The sequence below is a fragment of the Saccostrea cucullata genome, unplaced genomic scaffold (assembly GCF_032062105.1).
Source record: "Saccostrea cucullata isolate Sc308-1 unplaced genomic scaffold, CSIRO_AGI_Scuc_v1 ctg1686, whole genome shotgun sequence".
NCBI classification, from domain to species: Eukaryota; Metazoa; Mollusca; class Bivalvia; order Ostreida; family Ostreidae; genus Saccostrea; species Saccostrea cuccullata.
In genome coordinates this window covers 61,831-83,203 of record NW_026938510.1, presented here as the reverse complement: position 1 = coordinate 83,203, position 21,373 = coordinate 61,831, and the positions used below count along the sequence as shown (strand labels likewise).

The following is a 21,373-nucleotide window of genomic DNA, read 5'->3' as shown; positions in this document are numbered from 1 at the left end:
TATTTGATAATATGACGTCAAATATAAAAGATATGGACAGTGTGACATTACTTTTGGATCAACCCTCGTATAATATTCGTCAGGCAAACTTTTGTGTGAAATCTTTCCAGAATTCTTTTGCTACCATGATTTAATGAGATGTATCGCAGTTATAGAAATTGATTCTTGTAGAGAGTTTAAAAGATGCAATCAATAAAAGGTAAGTCCTGTAAAAAATTACCATAAGTCAAACATAACATAACAGTGTATCTTTTTAATTTTACCAAAAGCTATATCAGAATCTGTCAAATTTCAAAAGCGACTCTTCTACTCTTACTACAGCCCTGATAATTTCTTGCTTTTCGTTATTAAAAAGGATTTATTTGAAAACTGTATTTTGGCAAAATAATGAAATTCAATTTAAATTTTCATTTGACAATTAAATGATCATAACCCCACCCACCCACCCACCCCAAAAAAGTAGAGGTGTCTTATAAAACGTTACAGTCTGAATCCGGCAAAAGATGAACTTTTATAATCATCAATAGCTGAGTTGTCTTGTACAGATTCAATCCAGACTTTTTCACCGACCGCTAGTTTTACCACAGTCGTACGTGTACAAGAGTCATTATTTGCCTTCTTTGAATTACACTGGTTAACAGCCCTCTGCTTTCCATTGACAATTAAAGCCGTGGAGGAAAAACGTGTTTCTGTTGACACTATACTCCAAACGAAAATATAAACGCCACTTCCGGGAGCAGTGAAGACACCAGAGCTTGCGTCATATCCGTTGCCATTGTTTTCACCTAATGTGGAGAAAATTACTCTCTGACCCATTTTCATGTTCCTCAGTGAAGAGCCAAGGCTTGCTTCAAATGCAACTGGTTCTAGAAGAGAATCATGTATCATATTATATATTTTACAAACTCTGTACTCAAGACTCCACATTTCTGATTTCTGTGTAAATTCACAAAAAAGTATTTGTCAATAACAGTTTTAGACCTTATGTTATCTTTTATCTTTAAGCAGAACATAATGCGATTTTATGACTTCTTTCCATGTATATGTTTTCAGTACAACTTAGTAAACAAATCTGATACTCAAAATATTAGAAAACTACCTTTCGTTTTTAAGCCGCCTCTCCTTTGCTCTTTGACAAATCCTAATGTGAAGCAAGTCTGAATCGCTGAGAGGTAATCATCTCTGAACAGCTTCCAGTTTGTGGTTCTTTGAATTGGATTGTTTCCTACAATTTCTTGTGTCCCAAGCACTAGCAGTAATAAAGCAATGACCATCATTCTACAAAAACAAACACAAGATGTTTCACTGAAATTAATTTACGGACCCCTTTCATTTAAAGAGGAAACTTTCATAACAATTTACGGAATCCTTCAGTCTTAACATTTATCCGCGTGGCGCAGTGGTTAGAGCGTCTGCTCTAGAGTCGAGAGGTAAGGAGTTGATCCTTACGTTGGGAAATCGAATCCCACTGTGGGACGTTGAGACCGGTCCTTCGGATCAGACCATATAAACTGAGGTTCTGTGTCGCAGTAGGGGCTGGCACGTTAAAGATCCCTCACTACTCAATGGCCCTCAGTGCCGAGTAAAGGACAAGATTTGCAGCTCCCATAGGCAAGTGGTGGCGTCTTTATATGAGTGAAAAATTTTCGAGAGACATTAAACAAAATATAATCAATCAATCAATCAGTCTGAACATTGAAATCATGGTCGAATAGAAGGCTCGTGCAGAGAGAGGAAAGACTTATGCATCTAATTCTGCTTCCACCAGTATATCAATAAAATTTAATATGCCTAAGGTAGATATGTAACTTCAAGCATATGTTGTTTTAGATCATGAAACATTTCAATTTAATCGCTCAGACGAAGGCTCATTCAAATGTACTTTTTTGCACTGGATCGATTATTTTATGATATACATGTAAAATAAACGTAGATATTTTCATGTTAATACAAAAACCTAGGAATTCTAAGGAATTATGCAATAGTTATTCAAATGAAAAATAGGGCTTTAAATGTTTATTCATTAAAAAATTTCTACACAAAGTAAACTCTTACTGTGACTTTCAACTCGACATTTAGATATATCGACGTCGTTTTGTTAATTAACAATTTTATATTTAATTTCATCGTATGTCGAATTGTTATATACAAGTGAACTCAAAAAAAGAGTAAACTACGGGGTAACAGTCTAGAGATTATGGGGGTTGATAAGGATGATTAAACTATAAAACTTAAACAGATTTATTGAATAAGCGATGATCTAAAAGTGCATTTTACCCAAAACAAAAAGTATTCGTTATTTTTAAAAATTTGAACATATTACCCCTATTGATGGAAACAGAGTATTCGACAAAAATATTTTTTTAAAAATACATAAATGTTATCTTTATCTTTATACACTTATATACCATTTTAACCTGTAAGAACAACAATTTTTTTCGCAAATTCTTCCCAAACAACTTGTCAGTGCTGTTGTTACATTTTTTAAGTTCATTTATATACGTGTTTCTTCGGGTTAGTTCTCATCAAAGACAGTACTTACCTTCATGTAAATTTCAAATTTTGCAATTTCCTTTTTGTAAAATATACCGGTATATATAGTGTTTCAGGTTACGACTCAATGGCAGTATCAAGTTGATTAATTTTCATTAATTTATGATATTTTTACAAAATGTTACCGTTCTTTCTGATTTATGTACATTGTAGCACGCAATATCATACTTATTACAAGCTGATACTATTAGTTTTAATACAAGATTACAAAATCGACAGAAGTTGTAACAGGAGTAGTAGAGATCATATAGAAGTATTTATTATCCACAGCAATTAAATGTTTTCTTTGGTTGTTTATGTGACAATTTATGCTGACGCTAATGTAGCAGCGCGTAAACAGGTTGTGTATTTTTTTTTTCTTTATGCAGGTTAACCCCACACAAATATAACAGGCATTTTTATTGTTCATATTTATGTCCTTATAAATAATTGTATAAGGTAGTATTAAAAATGTTATATATTGTATTATTATTGTACCATAAAAAATGTTTGCTATAGAAATCTAGTTTTTAAAAGTCAAACATTTTTTCTCAGCGGTTCAAAATATCAATGTAGGACACCTGAGTAAGATATTTGACCTGCAATTAAGATATTGGACCGCTACGACTTTACTTACTTCACACAGTAGGCAAGATGAGCTGCCTACATGTACTTTATTTTTATTGCCTCTGAAAGTGTGTCCTACACATAACATGACAACAAAGTAGATTACGATTAACATATTTAAAAGTAAAATATCCAAATATGAAACAGGTGTGTTACATACTGTAAATTCTTTTATCTCAAGCTCACCGGGATATATCAATTAATGAAATTGACACAAAAATTGAAATAACGTTATTCTTGACAGCACGTGGTCAATAAATCAAAGGTCGAGTTGAAGGCAACAGCAATTGTTTCCTTCTTTAATCCTATCATATTCTGAACAAATTCTGTACCTTAGAATGGAGCGCAATTGGTACCCATGGGATTTCCAATAGATTGTTGCCAGTCTTCTTTAAACTTTCACTAAATTATCTTTAAGCCACCTTTTGTCCACCTTTGTCTTTTATAAAATTTTATATAATCTAAAAGTATGAAAAGGCTATTGCATTTTAAATAAGTATTATCGATATTTTTTGTTTTCTTTCACTTTTTTGTTGAAAAAAGCATTATTGTGTACTAGACATGATAAAAAGCAGAGAGATACAAGGCTACTATTTATATTTAACAAACATAGAATAAACTCCTGAAAAAGCCCCATGGAGAAATTACAAGATATTTATTTCATGGCTTAAGATACAAAACGCTGTCAAATATGCCCGGAAAAAGATAGAAAGTGATCAGTATAAATAATGTGTTAAACATGCGACATCGATCTCTGTGAGGAATATTTTGGTATTGACATGTCTTAGCCTACCATAAAACACAACGTCGTTACTTCCTCATTCAAAAACTTCTAAATCAGCCCTTTCCAATGCAGAATTCATCAAAACAGAAATGTACTTTGTTTAACAAATACATGTGTCTGAAATATGTCTCAAATTCTTATCCGCTGAAAACCATTAATTTCCTATTTGAAATAGGCATTTTACCTGTTTTTGATACCATTCTCGGTGAGAAAAGGCATCAAGCATTGTACACAATTATAGCGAAATACAGAAAGCTAAGGATGAAGCTGGAAAAACTTTGACGAGAGTAAAGACAAAACAAAAACGAAATGTCAGAGTGATTTTTAAAAAAATGGAAAAAGAAGATATTAGTGCTATTTAACTCTTGGAAGCAGAGTTTGATAGATTACACTCATTAACTCAATCATCGGTCGTTTAAAATCAATGTATACTTTCTTTAAAAAATGAATTTATAATTATTAGCCATTCTTCTAAAATGATAAACTCAGAATAATGCCTACACCATTTGAATTAGTGCAAGAATACAATTCTGTATACAGGTATCTCAGTGGATGAAAATTGAAGATAATGCAAAACGTCAAACAATAATAAATTAGTAGCATTGTTCTAATTGATTTGAAAATTGATACACTTCATTCATTTTTTACATAATAAAAAAATATATCTTTTGTCGTTCCTGTCTTGGTTTTGTCGAAAATCAGCGCCGAAAAATGACAATACTGCATTCAGAAATCATGTAAAAGAATTAGGATAATAAAGTTTTGTCTGTCATTTAACAAAATAATTTGAAAATATCGAAACGAAATTTTTTTACATTTATGATCTGAAGCTCTGAAATTTTGGAAAGCAATCGAACAGATGAGAAATATCATATCTTGCGCCTTAGTGTTATATTAATGTTCAGAAAATGCAGAAGATACATGAACTGAACTGTTTCTGTATTAAGGCAAGGCAAAAGTATGCTTTAAAATGAACGGATACAAAGATGTTTGCATTCGACGAGAAACAATGAAAAAACCTTTTGGAAACTATCATCTGATATCAGCAAAGAGCATATAAAAATCCTACCAATTAATGTGTGAATTATGTTTAAAGTAATGGGTAATAATCAAAATAAAGTTATATATAATTCATTTTTAAAATATGTTTTTTTTTTGTCACATTACACTATTTTTGCATTAAAATATTGTGACCTTAATTTGTGCGAAAAACCACGTGAGTTTAAAAAGTGTTTAGCTGTGATGCAAACAAACTCAAACAAAAAAATGCTTGATGATTTTAAAGTCAACACATTTATTACAAAACCGGAAAAAAGTAGTTCACTGGCAGCTGGTTGTCAGTGGGGCATATCCGGTACCAACTCAGATTACATAGATATAACTTTAGTTCTATTTTTGACATTACCAATCATAACTAGAATACAACCAATCATAACTAGAATACAACCAGAATTAAATTATTTTAAAAAAAATACGTTTTAAATGTTCTGAAGTTATGAATTAGATGTGATTTGCGGAATACTTAGATAACTACAAGGAAGGATGCTTAAGCTATAAATGTGAATAAGTAATTTTTGTTAAGGATGTGGAGAACATATACATGTTATAAATGTATGTTAAGATGGTCTTTACGAACATCAACCGTTTTTTAATGCTTCAAGTACTATACTTGATCATCTGCTTTTTATTATTGAGTGTCGCAGGAGGAACGCAAGATACTGGTGAGTGTTCTTTAAAATTTGTAAATTTACTAGAAGTAGATTTAACGACTTCGAGTCACGTAAAGTCACAATTTCGAAAACAATATGGTCGTATTAATGACTCCATTGATTCCACAACAGCCTCCCATAGGGTCGTAGTTTAATTGGTGTGTTTTCCACCAATTGTTGCCTTAGTTTTTGTACTGAATTTGACTACGAAATATTCTAACTACCTTTCAATACATTGGACTCAAATGCATGGTGAATATTTCTGGTCATCAGAGGATGTCAGCTCCTATACTAGATCTTATTCCATCTCTAGAATTTCCAGAAGTCCATAGTTTAAAGTATTCATAGACATGTATTGTTTATTGTTATTTTAGACTGATCACTGTTCGTTTTTTTTACACCTTGACTGTCATGTTGTTTTGAGTACAAGTTCATAGATTTATTTTAAAATTGTAGAAAGAAAAATCTAGGAGAGTTCAATGTATCGGAGACAGGTGCATATACATGTTAATACATCCTTTGTGTTCGATTGATTGATTGTATGTTGTTTAACGCCCCTCTCGAGAATTTTTCACTCATATGGAGACGTCACCGTATGCCGGTGAAGGGCTTCAAATTTTGACCTATATATACTCGGCACTCAGGGCCATTGACCAGTGAGGGATCTTTATCGTGCCAACACCTGCCGCTGACACGGGCCCTGGTTTTTAAGGTCTCATCCGAAGGACCTGCAACTTTCACTTCAAAGTGCCGAGAGCATGGCAAAGGAACAGCTGCTGCGCATTTTTTATTGACATGGGTCAGTCGCGGCTGAGATACGAACTCACAACCTCCCGATCAAGGAGCGAGCGCTCTACCGACTGATCTAGGGTCCTTTGTGTTCTATTCTTAAGCAAAAAAAAAGATACTTGTTTTATTTTACTTTAATAAAATGTGTTTAAACAATTATATCTTCTTTTTTAAGCTCTGGAAACCGTAACCATCACAAAATGTGATGGTCAGAGACAAGACGGATCTGTAATGATAGTTAATTATCAGGAAATTAATTTACAATGCACGTGTGACATAGAGACTCATTTCACGGGGATTTTACAATTTACCTCTACACGGAAGGAATCCAATGAATGTTCTTCAGAAATAAGTATTTCTGAAAAGGAAAATGTGAGTAATTCGTCAGTACTGCCCTGTATATCTGGTAAAAAGAGGACTTCTATTACATTCAATGTTTCTACGAGCAGTATCCTTGTTATGGTTCCTAAGTATATCAACTCAACGTCAGGATTGATTCATCAAGAAATAAAGATTTTTGAAGGTTTGTGTCAATTATTACGTCATAATAAAGCACTGTTTTAGAGTACTTGTTCTGAAATATACACTAAAGAAAAAAGTATATTTCGAATTATATCTATGAAAATAATTTCCATTGCCTTTATTTTTTTACTTTTGAATTTCATATAACTTATTATCAAGTTTTTGTAAAAGAAATTAATTCGTAATAAAAATCGTTCAGTTCCTTATACCGAGATGTGATGAATTAATTTAAATAATTTGAAATATTTTGATATTAAGTTATTATTATCGAATTTAGATTTAATTTTTTTTCAACAAATCGCTAAATAATTTCTTAGCTGGTGGAGACGTACGTTTAACCGCTACAAACGTGTTTGGTGTACACTAAATGCAGTTGCAACCTCCTTTTGCGTATCTCCGGTTATCGTCATAGTTAGCCCGTGTTGTGTTCATCTTTGTTAAGGCGTGACATTGCAGCATCAACATTGATAACAAATCTTAATGATGGGTTTAATGAGAGTGTTTATTGTTTCTCTAAATCCAAAATAACAATGAAAATATACCCCCATGTTACATGTAGGCATTATTATTCATCATGCATTTTATTTTATCTCAGCGTAAATTTTTATACCGCTGTTAAGCTTTACATCTTATTGTCAGGTTACAACTCAGTATTGAATATATTTCTGTATAATTTAACTGCAACTCCGTTTATATGAGCACTTTGAAACCAATTTTGAATAATGTTCAGAGCATAGGTTAGAGTAATTCGTAATTGATAAGATTACAATTTTTTATATTTCAGAAAAATCGTATAAAGGTAGCATTTCTGTAACTTGTGGGAATTCTTTTTCGGCGTTACGTCCAACAACAATAACAGCTGATGACCATGCTAAAACACACCACGGTAGTAATCCCTCCAAGAATGTTACGGGAGATATCAATTTTCAAGAGGACAACATAAAAACACCAACACCCTATATTCAAACAATATCAAAAGCTCTAACAATCGATACCGTAATCAGAGATGACTCCATTAATACGAATACGCTTGGAGTAGATACCACAATTCGAAATGACAACATGAAAACAGAAGTCAATTTTGAAACCTCCCCTGGCACCACATCAAAAGCTGGAACGGAAAGGAATAATACCAAATCACTCCCGACGTACACACGTGTGTATTCGAAATATATTATTGATCTTTCAAAGATAGTTGTAAATTTTGCAAATGTAATGGTAAATTTTGTGTTCTTTTAAATTTCAATTTTTTTTTTTTTTGGGGGGGGGGGGTTGGAGGGGGTTGTTTTGTGTTTTTTTTCTTTTTTTTTCTTTTTTGTTTTTTTTGAAAATGAAAGCTTTTGCAGTTAATACGAAAATCCAAAATGACTACAGGAAAACGGAGGTCGATTTTACAACATTACCCGATACCACTTCGAAAGCTACCACAGCAAGTGAAAACACAAAATCACACCGAGCGACCACATGTGAGTATCTTGACATTACCAATTTATATCAATATCTGCAACCATCGTCTCAAGCCACGGTCCGGAGTCCGCATATAGCTCTCTCCTACCCGTGGCTGCTTGATCACAAAAAGTGTCATATCTTGAATATTTACGCCTCTCTTTTGTGAAGTCATATTCAGTCAGTGGCAAGTTTTGTTTCCATCTCAATTGAAATCAACAACTGACGTCAACAGTATACAAGAAATATTTCCTTTACTGCGATTGGATATTGAAAGGTCGTGATAAAGTTCATCTTCCGAATTTGCTTTACTTGCATAAGTCAAAATTTTAGTGAGTTACATGTACAAGGAATTTTCACTTGTTCAGCCGAGGCCAGAATGGGAGAGGATCGTACATTTTGGCAGTGGTCTGCGACGATGATCTGCAACCGGCAATTGTTAATATGTAAATGTAATAATATCAATTGTAATCGTAATTTTTGAAAATTATTATTCAATATTTTTTTGACAGTGAAAGCGCTTGCAGTTGATACCACCATCAAAATTGACTACATCCAAACGGAGATTGATGTTCAAACATCCTCCAAAGATACTACATCGAAGGCTGGTACAGCTAGTAACAACGTAAAATCAGATTCAGCAACCACATGTGGGTATCTGGACATAACCAGATAACATTATTTACTTACAAAATATAATTACACATCAGTAAATGTAATATTTATGTTGTATTTTGTTTCCTATCATAATTTTATGTTTTTTTGACTGAATTCAAGGTCCGTTGAAGACAGTTCAGAGAACGAAATATGTTTTGCTGTGTGTTAACCTTTGCATCTAATTTGCAATACATTGTATTTATATTTGCATTTTTTTCTTAGATTAACTTAGTGAAGAGAAATTATGTTCAATTCTGTATGAATTTATTATGGGGTCAGAGGTTAAAGCTTGACCGAATCATGAAGCAAGATAATATTTTTCTACAATTTTTTGTCACCCGGCAACTGTTTTCGGAACTTCTAAGTTAATAACGATGAAAAAGTTTAAATAATTAAAACATATGGACATTTTTTCAATCAACAAAAGTTAAATTGAGATCATCTTTAGGTGTGAAGAATGTTTTGAATACTATAAGTAGCCTAAAATCGCACTAACCTTTTTAACTCGAAATTCCGTTGAATGCCTGTCTACTCAAATGGGCAACACCACCGTTTTTTATATTAAATATATTAAGAACTTAAAAAATTATACGATTATTCTCAGTAGCGATCATTATTTTTATTGTAACAATGAATTCATGAAAAGGACTGCTGAACATCAACGTATATTTTCAAATGTTGGAGAGAGGCAAACTTTGAAGACCAGAGACGTAGGTCTCTGTCAAACCAACAAGGCCTGGGTCATTGCGCGTTATGGCATAGCAATACGGTGGCCCTTTTGAACGTGTAAATTTTAATAGGAATATTCGTCTCAAATGCAAATATAAATTATACACACAATGTCAGAAAGTTCACTGAAATGAACTTGGATGGTGCGTGATCAAATCTTCTGAGAATCCCTTATGGCTTCAAAAATTCGATTACGTGACCAACAAAGTTCTGTTTTTAGAGAACTTTTTATCTTTATTGTTTGTATGCATTGAAATTATCCATATTTTTTATAATAGCATAGTTGAAGTATAAATTAACTACGCATTCATGTCTTTGCTTCTTCCTCTTAGATTTAATATATGGAATCTCCGGAGCTGCTGTTTTTATTATTATCCTAGGCATCATTTGTGTTGTGGTTTGGCGCTTGAAGTATGTATCTCTCTCTTCATCTCTCTCTTCTCTCTCTCTCTCAAAAGAAATTCGCACATAGATATCCAATCCTTTATTTTGCTCTTAAAGTAGTCAATCTATCAAACTACGTCGTCTATCGTAAATATAATATTCATTTTTTAAACAATGCATTTAAAATTTATCATGCATTTCATTTTTTGGCTTAGGCGAAGACAATCAGTAATGGACATTCGACACGATCAGCAAAACAATGGCACGTATGATGCTGAACTTCCGGACAATCCTCTTTATCATGGCACGTATGGTACTGAACTTCCGAACAATCCTCTTTATCATGGCACGTATGGTGCTGAACTTCCGGACAATCCTCTTTATCATGGCACGTATAATGCTGAACTTCCAGACAATCCTCTTTATCATTCTTATCAGCCACTGGAAAATTCTGAACACGTCAAAAGAAACAAATGGTCCAAAATATACTAGTACGAAAAATAATTACGAATCTACAGAAACCGAAGAGTACCTAATTATGCTGAGCAATTCAATATAAAAAAGCAGGAACCAATCGAATGTCATCAATTAAGTTTTATAGATATAGTTCCCATACAGATTTCTTTTTCCAGACGGAGATCTCGTGCCTAGAATTGCAGTGTATCGCTTCTTTGATTAAAAATACGCAAAAATACAATTGTTCCATTTTCTTTTCTAAGTGTGTTTTTTTTTCTAAGTTAAAAAAAAAGCAAGGACATATTCATTGACAGACTTTATTCATATTAAGCATTACAATATACATGAACTAAATAAAACTTTAAAAGTAATTCTTTGCACGATGTTTTAACTTTTAGACTCAGGAGCATAGTAGAAAACGTGCGTGTTTTCTTGTGAATTACACAAGATATTCAGAATTCAAAAGATTTAGCTCTCCTTCTACACTTCAAAAGTTAACGTTTAAGTATTAACATTATTTAGATATTTGATGATCGTATTTTTGAAGAGCAATGAAATAAATACAAAATTATTATGTTTAAATACGCAAATATTTCCTTGGAATACTAAAAATGTTATTTTTTAAAAGAGAAACGCAAATTATATAATGTAACAAATACATGCATTTAGTATAAGTATAAGGAAAAAAAAGATCTGAAAGGAAGAATAAAGAAGTAAGAAAAATCTTCGGGATCTTCATTTTTTTTTGTGTCTATTCAAGCGGAAGGATATAAACACAGTCGAAGGAAAATGGCAAATAAAGATACGTGACAGAAGATGAAAATGAAGAAATGAGCATAAACAAAAATATTGATGTATTTAAATGAAGTATCATTACATTTATTTGCCGACATAAAGCGATTACATGTACATGATTATAGCAACATACGTTATTTAAGTACCTATGACAAGAAATTCACAGATGCAAGTCAGTCAAAATAAGGTTTTAAACATGATGCAAATTTCCTATTACTAATTTTCAAGTACATATTATGGGGAAAAAAGTTTTTTTTCAAAATAAAAATTCAAATAATATAATATCAATTAATCCTGTGTTGGTGTCTTTACAATAAGCTATTATGGATTGTATGTGGTATATTACAGCGATATGAAAACCGGATATTGAAAATACTCAGAAAATAAAACATTTTTTTCTTGTATGAGATACGTACATCTAAAGATTCATGTACATCCAGTTGTTTGACTATTTATGCATATGTTATATTTTCACTCCGGCTTTCATTGAATGTCTATTTCCGGAATGTTTATTTTATTTATTTTACTTGTGTCTGACAATGGCAGATTACTTACCGGTAAGTCATTAAATTGGCATTTCAGATACATTTATTCAGTTTTGTATTTTCCCTTAGTAGAAATGTGAAGTATTAATACGTCTACAGTATTTTCTTTAAAGTCTTGAAATTGTAAGATCCATTATTTTGATTTTTTTTCTTCACTTACTATACTTAAAGTCATTTAAAGCAACTGTATTAATTTGCATTTAATAAATTGCAATATATCAGAAGCTAATGTCATTTTATTTATAAAGCATCATGTTTGATTTCTTTAAAAAATATAAACATTGAAAGTGAAACTTTTTTTTGGTGTCTAAAAGATCTCCGTCCAAATATTCACCTTCATTAAATTTTCACAAATGTTTAATTTATAAATGTTATTTATACACAATACTGTGATAAAAGACTTGTTTCAAGCACCCTCCTTACTCATAAGATGTAATAAGAAATTGCTATTCTCCTCACAATAAATTGAGAGTTATTATCTGACTTTACTGTATATCTATATCTTTTGTCATTTACCTTGAGAAAATGAATAATTTTGTGAGCCACATACAAATAATAACAACATTATGATCTGCAGTGCATTGATATAAATTAAATATGTCTCTTTTATTTACAGCTAACGAAAATGTCGAAATAACAGCGTGTGATGGTAGTTTAAAGTACGGCACAGTGGTTAGAGTAAAATATAGTGAAATGAAAATTCACTGTATGTGTCAGATAAAACCTCACTTTGTTGGGTTTATAAGGTTTGCTTCGAATATGATTAATTCAACGTGTAACACAGAGATAGATATTTTTGATGTTAAAAGGCCATATGAAGTATTAAGACTGCCATGTGGTCCTAGGAAATTTGGCGGACTCAGTGTAACCAATGAAAGTCTCTTGTATATGACATCTATATACGTCAACTCTACAAATGGAATATTTCAACAAGAGATTACAATTTTTGAAGGTATGTCCAGGTAAACCATTTCCAAACAAAATTTTGTAAATTTACCCTGCTTAACCTTCATGGTATCTCAGTCGGTATATAATTATGTTGCACTTACTCAATTTTTGGAAAGTCGTAGGCTAGTTTTCCGGCCTCCACTGACATGTACGTAAATGACATACAATCAAACATTTTTTTTTTTAGTTTATTGACAAAATTACATCAAATGAGGTCAAAAAAATAAGGAGCACAGATGAAAGACTGTTTCATTTAATACTGGTATAATTACATGTATGCAACTATGATGGTGTGAATGGCATGCACTTTTTTAGGAAAGCTTGTAGCATTTTACTATGCCAATTTTATAGTACATTATCTTGACAATATGTGTCTGAGTGTAGGATCTGACTAAAGTTTGTGTTTAAAGTTTCTAATATCTATCATAAATGCTTTGCATTCCTTTGCATAATTATCTATTGTATTTAAAGATTTAACTGAAAAACAACAGAAGCTAGTCCCCAAATTCCAGCCTAATTATCTCCTTTTGATAATTTGCCAGATGAAACTAAAAGGAATATAATTTAAGATGATATAGATCAACATGCATGAATGTTGTTTATTATCTCAAATTTATTTTGTTCTACTAGAGTATAACTGCCACATTTTTATTTGTAGCTTTGTCTTTATTTGTACATGAATGCTTTTGCTAACGTCTATCCAAGAATTTCTCACTCATACTGAGACGTGTCGGCTTACTTCTGGTGGTAACAAAATACGAAATTAACTGTTACGTACATGTGTTTATTATTATGTTGTCAATATTGAAAGGACTTTTGAGAAAACTTCTGTCCTTTATATCTGATAGCTTTTGTTGACATTAAAATCTTAGTTTTGTACGGAAGAATGGAATTGAAAGCAGATAAGAAAAATTTATAAGAAGGAGTTGTGGATATTGTGTTAGTGGACACTTTTGCATTTCAAAGGACAAGATAGGGTAACAGCCGAATCTGGCCCCTTATTTGATGTAAAAATCAGAACATAAGTAAAACTGTGATAGTTTGTAGTTAAAAGTTAAAATGATGCTTACTTTAAAACAAGAACTAACTTTGATTCCAAGCTTACACGAAAGCCACTAGAGTGTGCAGAAATAGGACATTTTCCAGAATTTCCTCAATTCTGGTGGAATTTCATCATATTTGGGATACATTTCTCTTCGAAAAACATAGAGCACACGCTTGCCTATCTGAGATTTTTACACATAAACTGCAAATGATATCAGTGTATAAAATATCTAAATTTGGTAGATAGGCAAGCGTGTGCTCTATGTTTTCAGAAAGAAAATGTGCTTTAAAATTGATGAAAAGTTGCATAAAAATGAGAAATGTCGAAAATTGACCTATTTCCTGACCTAACTGTGACCCCTGTATATTCTAAATCTTAAAACAAATACTTATTTTGAGGCTGGGATGACAACCGGTATTTATGGATAAACTGTTTGATTATTCTGAAAGACACCAAAAATCAGGAGCCATATACTGGTCTTACCCTATCTTGTCTTTAACCAATACAGGAGATATCTGGTGGTAGAATAATGTAGCCCCAAAAAATAACCCTCGTCAGATAGTATGAGATATATGGATTATAATTAATTATATATAACACCTCTCTGAAATGTTTCACTCATATAAAGAGGCCATACCTTGTTGTTTTAAAGCTGCAAATTTTGACATATATTCGTGACTTTACTCTATTGAGCAGTGAAGGTCATTTGTCGTGTAAATGACAATACTGTGACACGAAACCTCGGTTTATACGGTGTCATCCGAAGGACCGGTCTCCACCTTCCAAAGTGGGATTCTAACCCGCAACGTAAGGATCAACTCCGTACTTCGCTAATCATTGCACCACAAGGGGGACGAGATATTTTGTCCGTTATGCAAAATATCCCATGGTTCCCACTATTGTTGATCCCTGGTATACTATACTAACTAGACAGTGATTCCTTATATTCTTATTTCATTGTGAAATAAAATTGTATATTTAGACTTAAAAATGCAGACATAGATTTAAATTACACGATAAATCCCATCCAATTTCAATCGTCCTGGCCCCCTGACGTCAAACAAAATGGCAGCCGCACAAAATTTACATGCATATTTGGCCTCCTTAGCGTCAGACTCGACTCAGAGAAAGATGCGCTCGAGATTAGAATGCATATTGTCCTTCTTAGCTCCTGACTTATTGACCTGCCTAATTTACATCAAGAAATTAACTCCGCTAACTTTCAAAGAGTTATAACAGAGAGAAAAGTTAGAAATGGAAGAATAAGGAGATAATGAACAGAATTCAAGTTCAAAAATCTATTACACAATACACAAAAGAATCAAAAAGGAGACAAACACATTCCAGAAAAAAAACATTGGCAAGGGTTGGTCAAATTGGGAAGGGAAGGGAAGAAGGTTGGTTGCCATACTCTTCATAAACGACATACGAGGTTTGATCCAAAAGTGATGTCACAACTTTGATAAAATTGCTATAAATCAACTTAAAACAATAAAATTTAATATGATGGAAGCTTTATTTATTTCAAATCAGACCTGAAAATTTCAAAGGAATATGATATATACTCCCCAAAAATTCGGGTTTTAAACAATGTGCGTTTATGGTAGTCGCCGCACCTAAATATAACGTCATATGCATATGACGGATACGCACCGTCATACTTTTAAGCGTTTCCCCTCCCTTCGTTTCATTAAAAAATATTTGAGATTCGCAAACACTTTCACCAACTCCACTTTCTCTAAGAATTCTTGGTACCATTATACTTTCACTCATTTCATAATTAAGCCCTCTGTCAAATTTTTTTTTGAACAGTAGCATAAGACAAACTTTAAAAATTCACATGTCACTCTATACGTCTGTCTTTTAATAATAATTAGTAATATCGGCTATCGAATAGCTTATTATTGCCATTCAATTAACTGTTTATTTTAATCTTTGTCATTTATTTGGTACTGATGGGGCAAAGAATTTTAAACTTAAAATTTGTCTTCATAGATAAAAGTCCTTTTTTTATATAAATGTTCTTGGATATTTTACTTCAAAGTTTAAATAACTTATCATACACATTAACCATGGTTATATCTTTTGAACAATTAGATCTGAGATTTTCTTAATTCAAAATGTGTTTTTGTGATAGGTCCTTTCTTTGTCTACTTATATTTGAGAAATCTAGACCAGGTCCATTGACTGCAATACGAGGGCATCAGTGTTACACAAATGCATCTTCTTTTAACCGTGTAATCATGTAGTTATGGAGTTTTTGGAAAGGCTAAATTTGTTTTGTATTTTTTTTCACAGATACATCTTTCAATGGCAACATCTCAGTCATTTGTGGGACCAGTATTTCAACTTTAAACCCGAATACAAAGATCAAAGTTATCATAGATACGTTTTCCAAAATAACCGTCTCCTCACAAAAATTAACAAAAGATGTCCAAACTGAAAACAGAACCTCAAGTCCTTCACCTACATGTTCGTCTACAAATTGTATGCATACATTTTTTTCTTTAAATTTCTTCTTTTCCTTTTCCTTTTTTAGAACAATAAAAAATAAAATTATTTAAATGTTTATAATGTTTGAGTTGATATTTTCATATAAAGTTTAATTTGATATTTCCAAGAGGTAAATACAGCCTTTATTTTCCTGAAGTATATAATTTTGTAAATAAATCTGGTAGTAAAAGTATTGTTATTATTATTATGCTTTTTGTGAACTTTTTATTCAAATCGGCAGATTCAAATCTGCTATTAAAACATTTTTTTAAAACGTTTTTTTATTTATCACAACAATGTTTTTGTAACTTTATGTTTGTCTTATGTCAGCAATAATATCTGGTTTTTCTGGAGCCGCAGTTGGAGTTTTATTAACAGTTATTACGAGGGTCATTCAAAAAATACGTAGAAAATGTTCCTCATTATCACATTATTTTCACAAAGTTTAATATCAGTACATTTTTATATGTAAAAAGATATATTTTATAGATTTCTGAAGTTTCATTCTATTTGATTAAACGGAACTCATGTTAGCCAGTTTTAAAAGCAGCATGTTTTGTCACCACGGAGCAAGGTCAAAAACATTGTAACATCAAAAAACAACGTTAAAGAAAATTTCTCAAACTCACAGTGCCTTTTCATTTTATACACGGTTTGTATCGTATTCCTCATTCATTAAAACGTATCCATAACACTTGACTCCTAGTATGCTAACAATGATTTGAGTATATCTTAAATAAGATTGTCAAAGTTTTCAAATCCTTTACCATGTAACTCTGCTCTTACAGGTTCCGCAACAGTGATGCAGTGAAGCGCACATTACGTTTCATGACGTTATTAACTATTTTGACAAGATTTTGAACTATTACATTTTTTTAAAATCGCCCAATTTAAAGTTTTTTGTCTGTTCCATTATAAACAAATACAATTTTATGTATTTTTCCTGGTTTCTTCAGCATTTTCGGAGCTGTGCAACTTTATTGTTTCGTCTTATGTCATGATTTTTTACAATCAAGACTTTCTGTCTATAGAAAATTATATCTTTTAAACAAAGCAATGTATTACATTAACTTTTAGCTTTTGAAGAAATGAAACAATACTAAATTTAAGCATTTAAATTTTATTTCAGTTAAGGGCAATTTTAAAGAGATATGGCTATAGATATGAAATGTGAATAATCAGTCAATAACTCAATTTTGACCCTGCTCCGTGACCCCGTTTTTGCTGTCTTAAATCTTTGATAATTTTGACAAAAATCAACATATATTCCAATTTCTTTGCTCAAAATATTTGAATCTGCTGTAAAAATATATGTACCAAATTTGGTTTAATTTTGACGTAAAATAAAAAAGTTATGACAAAAGTCTACGAACTTTTTGAATGACCCTCGTATCTCCATTGTTATTCGTCATATGAGGTATGAACTTTGATTTAATTATTTAAAAATTATACATGAAGTCTATTATCTGTCTTAAACCATATATTTGCATCAGTTCTACCTTCCAGGAAAACAAAACAGAAAACTGGACCAAACGATGATACGAACGCTGGACAGCCAAACAATGATACTTATGAGGGACCTCTAGATAATCCTCCATATCAGTCATATCAAGCTGTAGACAACGACCAACATATTTACATTCCTCTTCAAAACTAAACAAAGAAAAAAAAACAAAATTAAAAAAAAAAGTCAAATAGTCCATTATAACGAATAAACCCACTAGTAATATTCTTTACTGTATTTTGAAATTGTGTTAAAAAATCTTTCTAGGCTACGGAGTGTTTTATCTCTTTTGTGATTCGATACAAAATGCACTGTCCACTGATACTACATCACCTTTGGCGATTTCATAGATTAGAAAGTAATACAACATTTAGTGACACGAACTTATGGTCGTCCGGGTTTTGTTCTAATCATAAGATAATAAATAAATGGTTCTATAGAAGTGTATGTTGTACCGGGGTATATGATTTTAAAAGTCTTATGTTAAATATTTGATTAGATGTGTTGAATTGCATTTACTGTATTTTAGATTAAAAGTTAGAAAAAATATTGTTTCAAAGTAAGTTGTACGCAATTTTTGTTTCAATGCCGTCACAAACAATTTGGATATTGTTATTTTCAGTAAGAGAAAAAAGGGACAGAATTTATTCAATATTTATTTTTAAAAAAAATATAAATTGTAGGCCTGCTTCAGAACAAAATTTACTTTTTTCTTTGATGTTGTTATTCTACAGTTTATTCTCAATATTTAGCGCAAACTTCGCTTAATGATTTTTACAAAAGATGTAGACATAATATCAGCCATTCTTTTAAATAAATCATGGTATTTTTGAATGTGCATAATTTTCTGACGTTATATCTCATGATCCCATTGTTTATGAAAATATTATGTGCCTTGCTGTCTGCATGTATCCTTCTGTATACGAACATTAATATATATTTCTACGTCATTAATTGATTTTCGGGATAAACATTGGTCATTTCTGAATACATGTATATAGTCCTTATCTATAGTGTCAATGTTTTCACTTCAATGAACCAAAAGTTTTAATCTGGTTTAGCAAAGGATTTTAATTATGAATTTTAAATTGTATTATAGTAATGTCATTTTTTGTTTTTAAAAATGGATCTTTAAATCAAAACTTATGGGACTTCGATTAACAAAACAGGATCTATTTTTTCTGTAGCATTTATTCAAAATACAGATAAAGGGAGATATTTTTATTTTATTTTATTTTTCTCAATGAAACAAAGACATGAGTTGTAAGAAAATAAATTATCAAAATATCTACGAAGAGAGCATGTAATATTTTTATTGTCAAACCTCGACAAACACCAAAAAAAATAATTGGTAATTGAACATTATTATGTACCTTAATAATTTTATTATTGTTATCGATTAAATACAATGTTTTGCAATTTATCTCTTCAACAATATCAAAGCTGTCAAAACCTGTTTTGTCTGTTTATTTGATAGGATGGTCATATTTATTATGGCCCAGTTAAATGTTTATTTATGTAATGTGACAAATAATTCATAGTTTATTTTTGTCCTCTGTTTTCTCGAAAGCGAGGGGACATTAAATCTCATTCGTCTGTCCGTCTGTCTATCCGTCAGTCTGTCCGTCCGTTATTAAAACTTTAACATTGCCCATACCTTTTGATTCAGTGGAACTATGACTTCATATTTCATATGTGTATTCCTTATGACAAGACCTTTCTTTGGGTACCACTAATTTGACCTTTTGACCTTGACCTTGGAGTTTGACCTACTTTTCAATAAATTTAACTTTGGCCACAACTTTTGAACAGTAGAACCAGGACTTTCATATTTCACATATGTATTTCTTGTGGCAAGACCTTTCATTTGATACTAACAATCTTGACCCTCTGACCTTGAGATTGGATATTCTTTTTAGTTATGAGAAAACTTTAACCTTGACCATAACTTTTGAATGGTAAGGGCTAGGGCTTTTATACTTCACATATGTAATCCTTTTGAGAAGACTTTTCATTGGATAACAAGAACGTTAACCCTTTGATCTTGGAGTTCAGTGATAATTTCTAAATAGAAGACTTATGATAGGGCGATCATATCAGACACAAAATGTCCTAAAAAATGAAATCTCACCCAAAAAGACACCGAAAGCGGGGGACCACAATTTTTTGAATTTGCTTGTTTAGACCATATTTAATTGCTTCATGACAGCGTTCAAACCCACACACCATGAAGAGTAAAAGAGTTTTGAGGACAAACCTAAAGGTAATATTATGTCACACAATATAGATTATTGTCTACCTATATACATGTAAAAGAAGGAGAGGCTTCATTTGTACAGGCTGGTTGGTGTTAAAAATCTTAACCAGGTAGCAAGCCAGAGACAGGGTGTAAAAGCTGTGCAACTTGTGTGCTTAGTCATCATGCGTGTCAGGCATGGGGTTTAAGGCATTTGCATCTAAGCGAGGCCGCATGTTTGTCCGTTTGTTTATGGTATCCTAGTTTTCCTCCTTGACCCCTACAAAATTTGCGGCAATTACCATCAAACATTGTATGTGTTGTATTATTATGATGTTATTTCTCAATTAGTAAAGTAATAATTCGTGTTTCAATTCTCAGAGCTGGCTGGAAGACAGTTTCAGTATAATGGTTTTGAAAAGGCAGAGAAAGCAAAAGCAAAAATATCATGAGCTGCAATATTCAATTAATAATATTCGCCAGATCCGTCACCCTTTGACTCGGTTCATTTTCCAAACTTACAAAAACACCTTTCAAAAAGAAGGAACAATTCCAGGAAATTATAGGATTTGCCATATACGAAGGGTCATACTCGAAAATGAGTTCTAGAAACAATCAGAAAGATAGAAATGAATTGCGGACATGTATTACAATTCAACGAGAATTTCTACGAGGGATGTTAGAAAAGTTCGCGGACAAGTTCTATTGTGAGTGCGCTATTTTCACTAAACCAATCAAACTTTTCAGATAAAATCTTAACCTATTTTTTAATAAATATACAAACCTTTGGTGCTCTCAGGTGCTCATTGAAAAATATACAGCTGTTTTATTTGGATAAATCTTGCTTCACGGAGCATGCTACATTTTTACGTAACCTAGACTCTTTATAAAATTAAAAATTGCACAATTGTAGCGCAAAGAGATCTGTGGAGATCACTGGGAGAAATTTTGGATCAAATTGGAGGGTATATGGCTGTTTTATAGCCATTAATAAATGATCAACGCATATAAACACAGCCAAAAATCGCGGAACGACGTTGAGCGTCATGGAGCACTGCACTACGTAAAAATTATGTATGCAGACAAGAAAATGTCTAAAAAGGGATTAAAGTGTGCAAGATGCTGGAATTTTCTACACATACAAAGGACAAAAGTTTTCAAATGGTTGTAGC

General features: G+C 31.9%; 3 protein-coding genes across 6 annotated transcripts in view; 2 read left to right on the top strand and 1 right to left on the bottom strand.

The window, feature by feature from the left end:
• Positions 1-459: 459 nt before the first annotated feature.
• LOC134250546 (complement C1q tumor necrosis factor-related protein 3-like) lies at positions 460-2,586 on the bottom strand. Its single transcript, XM_062732910.1, has 3 exons — positions 2,543-2,586; positions 1,100-1,278; positions 460-866 (listed from the first exon to the last, which is right to left on the bottom strand). The coding sequence occupies exons 2-3, from the start codon at positions 1,275-1,277 to the stop codon at positions 481-483; spliced, it is 564 nt and encodes a 187-aa protein (XP_062588894.1). The 5' UTR covers position 1,278; positions 2,543-2,586; the 3' UTR covers positions 460-480.
• A 2,769-nt stretch (positions 2,587-5,355) lies between these two features.
• LOC134250543 (uncharacterized) lies at positions 5,356-10,902 on the top strand. Of its 3 annotated transcripts, none has more exons than XM_062732908.1 (7): positions 5,356-5,664; positions 6,617-6,964; positions 7,748-8,119; positions 8,301-8,429; positions 8,922-9,063; positions 10,128-10,206; positions 10,395-10,584. In XM_062732908.1, the coding sequence occupies exons 1-7, from the start codon at positions 5,553-5,555 to the stop codon at positions 10,449-10,451; spliced, it is 1,239 nt and encodes a 412-aa protein (XP_062588892.1). In that variant the 5' UTR covers positions 5,356-5,552; the 3' UTR covers positions 10,452-10,584. The 3 variants fall into 3 exon arrangements, with proteins under 3 accessions (XP_062588892.1, XP_062588890.1, XP_062588891.1); XM_062732906.1 differs by having other exon boundaries at positions 5,362-5,664; positions 8,922-9,059; positions 10,395-10,902; XM_062732907.1 differs by having other exon boundaries at positions 5,363-5,664; positions 8,310-8,429; positions 8,922-9,059; positions 10,395-10,901.
• An 899-nt stretch (positions 10,903-11,801) lies between these two features.
• Positions 11,802-21,373, top strand: part of LOC134250542 (uncharacterized) — a 47,993-nt gene continuing 38,421 nt past the window's right edge. Inside the window, exons 1-6 of one of the 2 annotated variants that reach the window (XM_062732905.1) lie at positions 11,812-11,987; positions 12,592-12,927; positions 16,267-16,455; positions 16,792-16,845; positions 17,854-17,878; positions 17,968-19,399. In XM_062732905.1, the coding sequence (XP_062588889.1) occupies positions 11,921-11,987; positions 12,592-12,927; positions 16,267-16,455; positions 16,792-16,845; positions 17,854-17,878; positions 17,968-18,118 (822 nt within the window). In that variant the 5' untranslated portion in view covers positions 11,812-11,920 and the 3' untranslated portion in view covers positions 18,119-19,399. Of the gene's footprint in view, positions 11,988-12,591; positions 12,928-16,266; positions 16,456-16,791; positions 16,846-17,853; positions 17,879-17,967; positions 19,400-21,373 lie in introns of those variants that run through there. The other variant, XM_062732904.1, reaches the window with a different exon arrangement.